Source organism: Achroia grisella, unplaced genomic scaffold, assembly GCF_030625045.1.
Source record: "Achroia grisella isolate CSIRO2021 unplaced genomic scaffold, CSIRO_AGI_Agris_v1 utg1360, whole genome shotgun sequence".
Classification (NCBI taxonomy): Eukaryota; Metazoa; Arthropoda; class Insecta; order Lepidoptera; family Pyralidae; genus Achroia; species Achroia grisella.
Window position 1 is genome coordinate 2,626,551 of NW_026712626.1, and position 13,666 is coordinate 2,640,216.

General features: G+C 35.1%; 2 protein-coding genes across 2 annotated transcripts in view; one reads left to right on the forward strand and one right to left on the reverse strand.

The window, feature by feature from the left end:
- Positions 1-1,265: 1,265 nt before the first annotated feature.
- LOC131855306 (protein seele) lies at positions 1,266-10,052 on the reverse strand. The gene is made up of 7 exons (XM_059206560.1): positions 9,850-10,052; positions 9,709-9,776; positions 7,222-7,321; positions 4,516-4,670; positions 3,185-3,277; positions 2,435-2,530; positions 1,266-1,759 (listed from the first exon to the last, which is right to left on the reverse strand). The coding sequence occupies exons 1-7, from the start codon at positions 9,935-9,937 to the stop codon at positions 1,622-1,624; spliced, it is 738 nt and encodes a 245-aa protein (XP_059062543.1). The 5' UTR covers positions 9,938-10,052; the 3' UTR covers positions 1,266-1,621.
- Positions 10,053-11,324: 1,272 nt separating this feature from the next.
- LOC131855308 (paired amphipathic helix protein Sin3b) overlaps positions 11,325-13,666 on the forward strand; it is a 58,679-nt gene continuing 56,337 nt past the window's right edge. Inside the window, exon 1 of the mRNA XM_059206563.1 lies at positions 11,325-11,489. The gene's annotated coding sequence lies outside the window, so the exon portion shown is untranslated. The remainder of the gene's footprint in view (positions 11,490-13,666) is intronic.

Consider the following 13,666-nt stretch of genomic DNA (forward strand, 5'->3'; position numbering starts at 1 on the left):
TTCAAATTTATACATGTGACATAAATGTGACCAACTGTGACATGGACAAAAATCGTGTGAGGAAATTTATGGATGACCCCAAAAGGCGAATACTGGACATTGCTGACGACGCCTGATGGTCTACTCTTGGAAACTAAATCCAATCAAATGACAATCATTACATAGTATAAAACAAAGTCGCGGTCGCCGTCTGTCCCTATATATGCTTAAATCATTAAAACTATGCAACCGATTTTGAAGCGGTTTTTTTTAATAGAGGGATTCAAGAGGAAGGTTTATATGTATAATACATGTACACCCGTGCGAAGCTGGGGTGTATAGCTAGTTAATATTGGAAGACCATTAAAATATTATTTATAACTAACTGTTGTCCGCGACTACGTCGGCATTTTATTTCAGGCCATTCCTGATTAGCTATTAAAAGAACATTCCGCTACCATTAGCATGTGTGAGACCACAAATATTCAATGCGGAAACCTGACCACCGCTACTGGAAGCGTTACGACCTTCTATTGTAAAATGAATGAATGAATGAAACTCTTTATTATTCCTCTCACAGAAAATACATTTACATACACAATTTTGTATAAAAAGATAAAAAAAAAACAATAAAAAAGACAAAGAGGTAACAATGGGCGGCCTTAAGGCTTTGGTGATCAAATTCTGAACGTTATTGAGTTTACACTCATATTCATCACCAATAGAGAAGGTCATAACGCTTCCAGCAGTGGTCAGATTCCGCACTCGCACACGCTAATAGTGCCAAAATAAGATAATATATATCCATAGCTTAATTTATGTATATCACGTTATCATTATATCATAAACTAAATAAGACTAAAACGGAAAATAAATCTATTTGGTCCCAAAAGACGCGCATCCTAAAACAGAATTGTTTAATGCAATCTTTAACGATTGCGCGCGGTCGTTGTCGCGAGTAAAAGATCGTGTTGTGTAAAGATATATGTATCTATAGTTTATTTTTTAATCCCAGACACTAAATTGACAGGTGTAAATGTCAAATTTTCAAATAATGTTACCACCTGTAACGGAGTAGTGGTGTACCTGCGATACCGATTTGTTTAATCGGAAACTTTTATTTTAACATATCAGTTTTAAAGCGTTACATGCTTCCGCAAGACTTTCATAATTTACGTACATATACTAGTGTTTCCATTACTGTCGTTGTATTAACATTAAATTACATTTTTGTAGTTTTCCGTACATATAGTAATTTTTTTACAGTATGAAGCTAGAAACCAACATTTTTTTCTTTCAAACAACAAAATATTTTACATAGATCTATGTTTTATGACATATGACACCATAAGAAGGTCATTTGTTTTATTAAGAAGACACTCTTTATTTTAGTAATTAATAAAATAACCTATTTTGATACACCAACTATATATTAATTAATAGTTTATTAATTTTATGTTAATGCATTTTAAACAAACACTCACACATTAATTCTGAGTAACCAATAAAAATGGGTGATTAATATTAATTTCCGATAGTGCTACAACCCTGGCAACATTGGTAATGTCAAATTTGTCTCCGGGATTAAAAAACAGACTACACATTCTATTTTTTCAAGTGTGGGGGAGTAGGGTGGCGACGTTTACAACTCATCTTTAGGGTCCAACACTTCTTCATCTTGGCCATCATCAGGGATGGTCTCGATGTCATCATCGTCTTCGAATGCTTCTGGTGGCGGCTGGGGCAGACCTCCGAAACCGTATGGATCAGGACCGTGGACCTAGAAATGTAAATTCATAATAGAATAGAATAGAAAATCATTTATTCAAATAAACTTAATTTAAGCACTTTTGAATAGTCATAACATTTTTTTTTAATCTACCGCTCATTTGGAAAGCTGTCTTATCACAAGAAGAACGAGCAAGAAACTTGTGTGTTGCTCTTTTAAATAATACTTGTAAGTTCACATTTTACAAGTCGAAATGTGTACTATTGTAAGATTACAGTTATTTACTAGCTGCACCCGCGACCTCGTCCGCTTAAAATTTAACTTTATTTTTCTAAAATAAAAGAAGCCCAAATTACTCCTTATTACATCAGCTACCTGCCAATAAAAGTCCCGTCAAAATCTGTTCAGCAATTTCAGAGATTACCCGGAACAAACAGACAGACAGACAAAAATGGTAAAAAATGTATTTTGGTGTATGTACCGTATTTATATTCATATGCATGTAGTAAAAAACGGTTATTTCAATATTACAAACAGACACTCCAATTTTATTTATATGCTGCTGTCAACATCGTGATTGCTGTGCTGTGATGTGTGATGTAAGAAAGTGTTATTCTATTCTGAACTAGCATAAAAATAAATTGTTATTTTCATTTCCCGGCCGTGACCTACGTAAGTTGTCTGCAAAATCAATGCATTATTTTGCATCTTTGTTGATATAAATACCTTGACATATTCCCTCTCCATCTCTTCTGTCCACGTGGTATCTTCTTCGTTGGGCAGCATCCATTCCTCGCAGTATTCAGCGTGGTTGAAACAAATCTGAAATGTTGGGGGGTAGGGGGTTGTTAGTAATGTGGACTGATGACCCATTGCTAGTAATGCACCATGGCAGGTTGACCTCCACGCGGTTCCTCCCGGAAACCATCATGACAAATTTCTGGTGAATTTGTCATTATGTGCTAACTGACCTGACCTCATGCTCATCTTATCATCCTCCACTGGTGCCCCGCCAGCGTAAACCGTTAGCACAGGCGGGTGCACCGGTGGTCTAGTGGTTTAATACACCGCTTTATTTCCCATGGTTGCAGGTTCGATTCCTCGCACGGTGTAAACAATCATGAGTATGATTGTTTGTATCGCTCTTGGTGTTTTCTATATATGTTCTGTATTTACAACAAAAAAAAAAATATATTAGTTGTCTAGTGCTCATAACACATGCTCTGCTCACCATGGGACTAGGTGGCGCTGTGTTAATTGTCCAGGGTTATTTATTTATTTATATCAGATGTCTAGTACCCATAACACAAGCTCTGCGCACCGTGGGTCTAGATGGCGCTGTGTTAATTGTCCAGGGTTATTTATTTATTTATATCAGATGTCTAGTACCCATAACACAAGCTCTGCGCACCGTGGGTCTAGATGGCGCTGTGTTAATTGTCCAGGGTTATTTATTTATTACACTACAGTACTAACCTCCCTCTCAGCGTCCGGCATGACGTCATCTTCTGGCCTGTTCTTGTACAGATCCGTTATCTCATCTTCATTCTCTTCAAACATACGTTCGCACTGAAAATTATAATAAACAGCTTTGTTATTATACACTAGCTGTTCCCGCGACTTCGTCCGCGTGGAATTTAACTTTATTTTTCTAAAATAAAAGTAGCCTAAGTTACTCATTATTACATCAGCTACCTGCTTACAAAAGTCCCGTCAAAATCGGTCCAGCCATTACAGAGATTAGCCGATAGACAGACAGACAGACAGGATTGTAAAAAATGTTATTTTGGTGTGTGTACCGTATTTATATTCATACACATATAGTAAAAAACTGTTATTTCAATATTACAAACAGACACTCCATTTTTATTTATATGTATAGGTAGATAAGGAGTACAGAATGATAATATTTTTTTAAATATGCATAAAAAAATTGAATTAATAAAAAAACATTACACACAGTACCAAGCATTTTGACACACACACATAGAAATCTTTGACAAAAGAAAGTTCTGAGATTTCTCGAGAATTTTATATGTAAGATATGTTATATATAAAATTCTCATGTCACAGTTTTCGTTCCCATACTCCTCCGAAACGGCTCGACAGATTCCCTCTCATTAAATTTTGTGAGCGTATTGAGTAGATATGAGAATCGGCCAACTCTATTTTTCATCCCCCTAAATGTTAGGGGTAGTCCAACCCAATTTTTTTTTTATTTTAAGGCAAAACAACCTTTTCCGGGACAGCTAGTATTATATAAATTTCTATTATCTAATCTAATTTCTTCACAATGTTAGTTACCTTACTTCTCCGTAACAGCTTGACAGATTTTGATGAAATTTTATATCCATATTCAGTAGGTCTGAGAATCGGCTACTATCTATTTTTCCTACCCCTGAGTGATAAGGGTTGTATTTTTATTTTTTGGACAATATTTATTCTTATATTTTTTCATAAAGTGATATTATAAAATACATACAACCCAAAAATGTCACCCTTCTACCACCAACCCCTATTTTTTAATAGTGATTTTAATTTACCAAATTTGACAAAACAACATTTACTGAGTCAATCTACTTATGTCATATTATTATTATTATTTAATACTAGCTGTGCCTGCGGTTTCACTCGCATAAAATTTATAGCCTATGTATCATTCTAATTTATAAGCAATATTACTGTAAAGTTTCATCAACATCCGTTCAGTAGTTTTTGCGTGAAAGAGTAACAAACATCCATACTCACAACTTTCACGGTTATAATATTAATAATATTTCCGAAGTTTCTACGTTCACTATACTAACATAGTACTCCAGGCTTTTGTTGAGGTCATCGTCCGTCACGAACTTGGTCTTGGAGAAGTCGCCATTCATTTTCCCATCGGGCGTCATGAGCTGCATGATGGCCAGCTTCCCTGTCGCCTTGAAGTACACCCTTACATAGTCATCCATCTTCTTGCCTGAAACCAATACCATTTCTTTGTTAATACATGAATTCTGTTTAAATCTACACTAATATTATAAAGCTGACGAGTTTGTTTGTTTGAACGTGCTAATCTCAGGAACTAATCGTTCGAATTGAAAAATTATTTTTGTGTTGGATAGTCCATATTCGAGGAAGGTTTTAAGTTATATAACATTACGCTACGATCAATAGAAGCGAAGCATCAGTGAAAACTGTTGCAAAAACGGGGAAAATTATTTATATTTGCGAGCTTCGTTGCGTGCGCTGCGTACACGGTTCAAGACACCCAAAAAATATGTATGAAAGAATTATTCCTCTTTAGATGATCTAAAAAAATTTCCGCGACAGTATGAGTCTATCTTTTAACATTGACTCACTATACCTTTTATTCACTCTACCTTTTATAATCAAATTTGGTATCAAAAGTAAATCGCGATAGTGTTTTTGATAACCACGCGAAATCGCGGACATAGCTAGTATATTTATATATTTAAATGGGTTTTAGCACGAATAATTTTATGGTAAATAAAGATTAAGGTAATAATTTACCTCTCACGACTCTCTTACTTGTCGGTTAAAAATATGAATGGACTTTGCAGTTCTGATAGATACAGGTAATGAGCTACATAGCTTGATGTGTCTGACCTGACCTCATGCTCATCTTATCATCCACTACTGGTGCCCCGCCAGCGTAAACAGGCGCAGGCGGGTGCACCGTTCCATTATACGCCACCAGGGAGCAGGACATTGTCGACTACATACGGACCAGAAGTAACCTGACTGGTGACGCAGCTGGAATCGCGTCATAACGCTAGTTTCAAGTCGTTTGTGGGCCGAGTTCCCACCAACATACTGCCTACCTTCATGAAGGAGGACTACTAGCCGAAGGGTGTGGTCTATCAGCGCTACCGTGGCAGATTACCATCATCAGTGCCGTGATCACACAGACAATTTATATTTCTTTTCTTATAATTATATTAGTCATATGTATGTTAGTCTGTAAGGTATTTATAATATGGGCCATTAGTAGCCTGAACTAAATTAATAAATAAACAATAAACTTATCATCTGTCAAAAAAACTACCATCTGTACCATATATCGATTTTATCAAATACTAAAAAAAACCATCTATTAAAAAGAGCAACACACAAGTTTCTTGCTCATTCTTCTTGTGATGAATTTGCATTCAGAATGAGTGGTAGAAACAAAATATGACTTTTCAAAAGTGCTTGTAATGAGTTTATTTGAATAAAGATTATTTCTATTTCTATTTCTACTTATCATTTTCAAACAATAATGTTTGTCGATCATCTCTACTACTATACGGCTCGTTTCAATCAGTTTGTTTGTTCATGTTTGTACACCAATTTCACATAGTAGATACAACACAATGTTACGATTACGCTTTCCTGTTATTTTTTACATAAGCATTTTTCTCTAACTGACTGGCTTGTTTCTTAAGTGTTGTAGTTTTATTGTATTCGTGTATAAGAATATAAATGGCAAAAGGAAAAGATTTGGTACACGGAGAAAATATATTCGGATAGTATTGATATAACAGAAAATGAAATATATATAATAATAATAATAATCTCAGGACAATTCACACAGCGCCATCTAGACCCAAGTTAAGCTAGCTAGAGCTTGTGTTATGGTACTAGATAACTGATACATATACATAGATTTTTTTTTGTAAATACATACATATTATATATAGAAAACACCCAGACCGATACAAACAATCATGCTCATGAATACAAATGTTTGTGCCGTGCGAGGAATCGAACCCGCGACCATCGGTCATAAAGCGGTGTGCTTGACCGCTAGATCACCGAGGTCGTATATATATATATATATACAACAAGAATGTACTATAAAAGAACTATAAATTCAAAAACAAATTTAGAATAAACAATGCATAGATCAGCCAGTTACAACAATAAGGTTTAATTTAAATGTGACTGAACTATTTAAAAAGAAATTTCTCTAATTAATTAGTTTTTAGGAATAAGTTGACATCTATAGATTATGTCACAAATTATGGAAGAATGGGTGAGGAATGGCTGTAGGGAGGAGCACTGTATAACATTGGTGAAGTCACAAACTTCCTGTAATCTAGAAATACAATGAATTGTAATTGTAGTTGAAATAGATTTGTAGCAGATTTTATTGTAGTTTTTTATGAGTAAGGGTGTTAAGGGATTTTCATTTAATGTTAGACATAGACACCTAACATTGTAACAAAACTGACTTACTAAAAAAAAAAAATTCAATTGACTTTCTTGCTAGTTCCTCTCAATTGAATCTCTACGGATGGTAGGGAGAAAATATTATAATATACTAGCTATGACCGCGGTTTCACTCGCATATAGCTTATGTGTTATTCTGTTCAGTACTTTTTCCGTGAAAGAGTAATAAACATCCATACTTACAAACTTTCACGTTTACAATATTATTAAGATATCTATAATTTAATGTTCATAAGCGGCTAAAATGTCCTACATGAATAAATTATTTTTTAATTTCAATTTGAATGTTTACTTACAAATGCCATCAATAACTTCAGAGATGTACACAGCTGACCTGTGTGCAGGTAACTTCTGCTGTTGCAAGTTCCCACTCGCATCCATTCTGAAGTTACCAACCTAGAAATTAATGAAATAAACAACTTAATTTTTTTTTACAGCACCGGGAACAAAAGAGCACGCGGCTCACCTGATGGTAAGTGATTACCGACGCCAATGAGCACCCGCAACGCCAGAGGAATTGCAAGTGCGTTGTCGGTGGTTTAAAAATGGTATTCCTTTTTAAAAGCTCTTTTCTTGAAGGTTTCAATATCGTATCGGTTCGGAAATACCATTGCTGGAAGGTGATCCCACAATGTTGCAATGGGACAAAAAGTTTCTAAAAAACCGCACTGTAGACCGTCATTCATCCAGATGATCAAGATGGTATTTTAGTTTCTGGGTGGTATGGTGGGGAAACTCAGCAGCTGGTATTAATCTGAACAATTCCTAAGAACAGTCCCCGTGATATATGCGGTAGAAAATGTATAGAGATGCAATATCTCGCCGCAGAGTCGATGGGTCGAATCTATCACAAAGACTTTGCATATATATTTATGCATAAAAAATTGTCTACTACAAAACATCATCATTGTCATCATCATCGCAGCCCGGAAGACGTCCACTGCTGGACATAGGCCTCCCCTAAAGATAGGACCTATATTTATATTTAATTGTTATTTCAGCATGTATGTATTTTGGGAATTCATCCCCACATGCTGGAACCTAAGTGGTCTCGGACAGTGCAGTTACCATACACTTACGTTGTGGTATGAACTACCTGCCAAGTTTTTCTCTAGAGACTACAGCATTTTCAAGGAATTAAGGTGTCTTAAGGGTTGGCAATGTGCATGTGACACACCTGGTATTTCAGGCGTCCATAGACTACAGTAAGCATTAATAAAAGCTCATCATAGTTACTAGCTGACTGGCAAAACATGTTTTACCATACAGAGTTATACCCAAAAAAAGTAGAAACTCATATAGCTATAAAAACAGGGGTTGATTGTAAAAGGGTGAAAATTTTAAATGGTATGTACATTTCAATGCTAAATCATAATAAATTAAAAATTAAAAATATTCTTAAGGGTGGATCACCCTTATCATTGAGGGGTGTACAGTAGAAAAAATAGATGTTGTCTGCTTCTCAGACCTACCCTATATGGACACAAAATTTCATCAAAATCTGTTTCAGAGGAGTTTGTTAAGAAACACTCATGAGATGAGAATTTTATATATTAGTTCAATCTATAATTTAAGGTTCTATTTATGTTTGTAAGACAAAATGTATTTGATAAATTAAAAAAAGGAATATTTTTAATTAAAACTGTAATAATTATAATAAGCTATAAGAAGTCACCTGGTCAGTATAGTAAGCGTAGGCTAATCTCCCTTATCACTCTTTTATCAGTAGAGTCTACCCCAGAAATAGGATTAATGGATTTTATTTTAAACACTCAATAATATAATGAATGATTATTCATCAATAATAAAGATTAAGTTAAAATAATAGAGACATTAATTCATTAAAGAATTTGTTAATGACAATGTTTTTATAGAAAAACTTAAAATCCCTAGCACTCACAATATCATCTGATTACACTAACAATGAGTGTGTAGCTATTTCTATGTTGATTATCGCATGCCTCTTACTTTTTATCTGTAATTATTTATATAATAAAAGAGCAACACACAAGTTTCTTGCTCATTCTTCTTGTGATGAATCTGTATTCCGAATGAGTTGTAGAATCAAAATATGACTATTCAAAAGTGCTTGTAATGAGTTTATTTGAATAAAGATTATTTCTATTTCATCATTACACCAGAATTGGTAGAGTTTACAATAATGTTTATACTGTATATCATCATCACCTGCCTCTTCCTTATCCCATTTATTTGTGGTCGGTGTAATATGTCTTTCTCTTCCATTCTTCTCTGTTCACAGTCATTATTCACTCCCTTTCTCACCATATCATCTTTCACACACTCCATCCATCTCTTTCTCTGTCTTCCTCTGCCCTCATAACCATCCACATACATATGTAACACCTTCCTTAAGTTAAAAACCTACTTGTAGACTGATAATCACATATATTCTGTCTTGTGGCAATTTAATCAAGTAGACAAAATAGTTTTGATTTTGTTTTTTACATAAAAATATTTGTTTTAAAAAAATAAAACCATAGATCATTATGGTAATTTTTTTACTAGGTATTTTAAGTTGATTAACACAATATTAGCATGATTAAATTAATATTAACAATTTATTTTTACATTATGCGATTTGCGCGATTTAAATAACCGGTTTTTACTTTAATATTTTTTAAAGTATATGAACAAAAATTAGATGTGAGTGTTGCTTTAATATTTTTTTTATTATTAACTAAACAGCGTAGTAGAATATTTAATTATTAGTTAATTTAATTTCAAACTCTATAAAATAAGTTATAACGTTAGGTTTAACTTACATCGACTTTTTTCCATTTATCCACGCTCTTTATCACAGTATTTAATTCCTCGAAGGTCGTTCTGCACACTGAAATAAATTTTTTACTACTTTATTTACAGAATTTTATAATAAATAAATAAAATTAAAATTAAACACAAACCTAAACATTTCAAATTTTTTGGATCTATCCTTGCTGAAACGAATGTTAGTAAAAGAGGTAAAAGCAAAATGAAGACGCTAGACTTCATATTTTAGTAATACGGCACTTTTTAAAATACCAAACGTGTAATTTCAAGGATATCTTTGTAGAAATGAACAATTTTAGGATTTCCCTACGTGTTAAAAAATATTTATCTTTTCAGAATTCTGACATTTCTACTGTCAAATATGAAAATACACGAACTGTACTGCTATTGGCCGTACTCTGTCTTCGTACTTGTGATTGGTTAAGATTTTTGGAGCGGGAGATATCTTCCAGATTGCCAGTTTTAATATACAAAATATAATGGTAGATCTTCGTAACCCTCATATAGATATAAAATTAAAATTTTGATGAATTACCCTTATAATAATTATTGATATTAAAATATCCTATTAAATATAAATTATGATCTAACACAGTTGTTGATGGAATAAATTAATTTCTTAGGCTTTTATATTTATGTCATTTTCTTATGTGATAATCGAAACCAGTCTGATCTGTCCCTAGACTATAGTTGGATAACTGCGCACTGCTGTGCAGAGGAGACTATTAGTGGGGATTTCTAGGGTATCTACTTATCTGTTAAAATTTTATTACTACATAATTTACATAGTTAATAATGTTTTTTAAATCTATTTAAATAGGTCAAACAGTCATTTTTCACTCTTTTTACACCATAAATTTAAGCCAGCCTTATGTCCGTTTCTTTAGTTAAAAAATTATATAACCTTTTAGTTGCTACTAAATCAACAAGGTACTGCGATGCGGCACACTGAACTAAAAGATATATCAATAAATAGTCACAGTCACGAAGCTTAACATTTGCGAGAAGGCACACTAGTCAAATATTAGGGGCTATAAACTAAGTATTACTAGGATTTAATTGAAGATTCCCACGGGAACTAATTAATGGACGTCTCTTCCTTTCATAAGCAGATGTATTTTACTATATACAGACATTTCTATAGGTTCATATAAACATTTAAGAAGAAGAAATACTTAAATACTATTAGCAACACTCAATATTACACCTAAAGAGTGTACTAAATTCTATACGTTAGTACTGGTACAATTATTTTTGCAAGTAGCTATTAACAAAATAAAAAATAATAATGAAAAACTGTCAACAGGGTTAATGTCAATGTGTGTGTAACGTCAAGTAATCAACAGGAAAATGTAGATGTCAAAACAAAAACTTATTACAATATCTATCAGAAAAAGTATAACGTTTAAAGTACGTAATACAAAGAAAAATCGGTTTGATATTTACAATTTACTGAGTATTATATTATAGAATTTTGTGCTGCTTTATAATTAATAAATCTTTGCCCTTTCTGGCTCCCTCGGTCGCGCCCGTTCTCCGCTTTTCCGCCCGCCGCCCCCACCCATGAGCCGACCCAAACTGAACCAAAGTACCAACAGTTCGCATTCGGTCTATCCACGCGCAAGACGTTTGCTCCGCGGAATGTGTAATTTTTTGGTGCATATCAAATCTTTCAAAATTCTTAAAATACCTTAATATTCTCGTTTGTTGAGTCGACGTGTGACGTTACAGTGACTACTGTGAAGAAAGAATCACATTTCAAGTAAAAATTGAGGTAAGTGAATGGTTGATAGACTGCGTCTTTTTCTTAATAGTGGCTTTTTATCTACTTGTTTAGTAGATTTATATTGCTTTTTACTGTAGATTGACCATTTTGCTAATTAGGATCAGTTTAGTGTATTGTATAGGTGCATTACCCACACCATACGTTACGCCCAGAGTTATCGTAATGATGCGTATATACATAATATTTGATTACAACATTCGTCAAATCCCAATCTAGTCATATGCAGGTGAAAAATCTGAATATCATAGTGTATAGACAGCGAGCTCCGAGACCGCGCGCTCTCTACGTTCAATCTAACGACTTGGCAACGCACTATTCAATTGCACATTTATTAAACTGCTCGTTTCGATATGGAAATGTAATGTTATTATCCTTCGACCGGCATCTCCCTTTGTTTTCTGTGTAAAATCGGCCCTTTGTCCTTCGATAGGGAGCGCTGAGCGCGCGGTGGTATAGGAATTTCAACTCTAGAAAAGTGCCATAATACATTATGATAGGTACGTATACATTCATCCTCTGGCCGAGCGTCGTTTTCGAAGCGCCTGTGTTCGTGTATTCGTACGTGGAGGACGTTAGTGTGCTGTGTGTTAGTTTGTTTATAGTCACCGCCGACCGGAAAACGCCCGTACTGTCTTAGCATTAAAGTATAGAATACTATAAAGGTCGGTGGCCTCGTCAGTGTTTGACTATCGATCTTTGCGGTGGCCAATGGCACATGTCGGCGCGATACTGCGCGGCCGTGCCTCGCCCCGCTCTGGTGAAAGCCGGGCGTTCGCTAGCCACTACACAATCTATAGTAACTGTGTATAGTTAGCTATCTTATCATATATTATAAATTGTATCGCTCACGCGCCCCCTCGCATCGTTCGTAGCTATATAGATTTTGTTTTCATTTTCCAAACTATGATAATAAGTCCGCGGAGTGGCAGATATAATTCAAATCATGTTTTGTTGAGCACTGTTTGCCGATCAGCGTGACGGCAAGTGCGGGGGGGAGGGAGCCAGAAATAGAAGTGAGAAACTAGCGACGTGGCAACGCCGCACCGATCGGCACTCGCCCGTCCGCTCTCAGTGTCGGTTCAAAATGGCGTCCGTGGGTGATCGATACTGTGGAATTTGCGTTCAAAACGTTCGAATTTGTGATGTATCTGGTCGTGGGTCGGCAGGAGCTTCGCTCCAGGACCGCTGGGTGTGGGCTCTGCACCCGGCCCCGGCTCCCGATCCGCTCAATGTACGTATCTCTACCATATTGCGCCGACACTTTGCCCTCCCTACATAAGTGGTTATGGATATGCAGTGCATAGTACATCGGACGCTTCCAATCTCTATAATCTAGATGTCTAGCACTTGCATATCCATATATCTATTGAACTATCCTCTTAGCGTGTTAGGCTGTAGGTAATGTAAGTACATATGCAAAGGTATGAAACGTCACGTAAGCTTTTTTTTCAGATTACGTAATACTGTCTACTTGTGAGGACTTGTTATAACATGTGTATTAGGCATGTTTAAGACGTTATCTCCACAGATCTTGATAAATTCATCTAGCAATCATGTGTTCGGAGCGCTTAATATTTTCATTCCATATGATGTAAAACAAAATGGCGGCGCTACTTGTAAATTACGGCGCAGTAGCGCGCACAGAGCGTCGGCAACGTCGCATTCGCGCCACTCCACAGTCACTTGCTCGATAAGAAGTTTCAAGGCTAAATGTTTCGTATCCTCAGCTTATAACAATGGATAAAATTAACGCGCGATAATACACCTTGTAGCATTTTGTATTCAGTTGTGTGTAATTAAATTTTAATAATTGGTTAATGTTGAATTCTAATATTGTGGTCACGCACACACGGGTCATAAATTGAGGTTAATAAGTTGGCGTCTCTTGATACCTCTCCGCATAGCCGCATACTTACGGTTATCTGTTTGCATGTGTGCGTGATGAACACACAGATGCAGTGTACGTCACACTTGCGGCGTACCTTTATTTGTCAGACAGGATAATAAATTTCAGCGCACATTATGTATTGAAACATTACATCATTTTGTTTTTTCTTACTTCTAATTGTAAACATTGGGTATTTATTGACATCAAACAAAAGTTATATATTTGTATCGGATTTAAATTGTTATCTTGTATGAGATAGCGTTTAATATTGTTATGA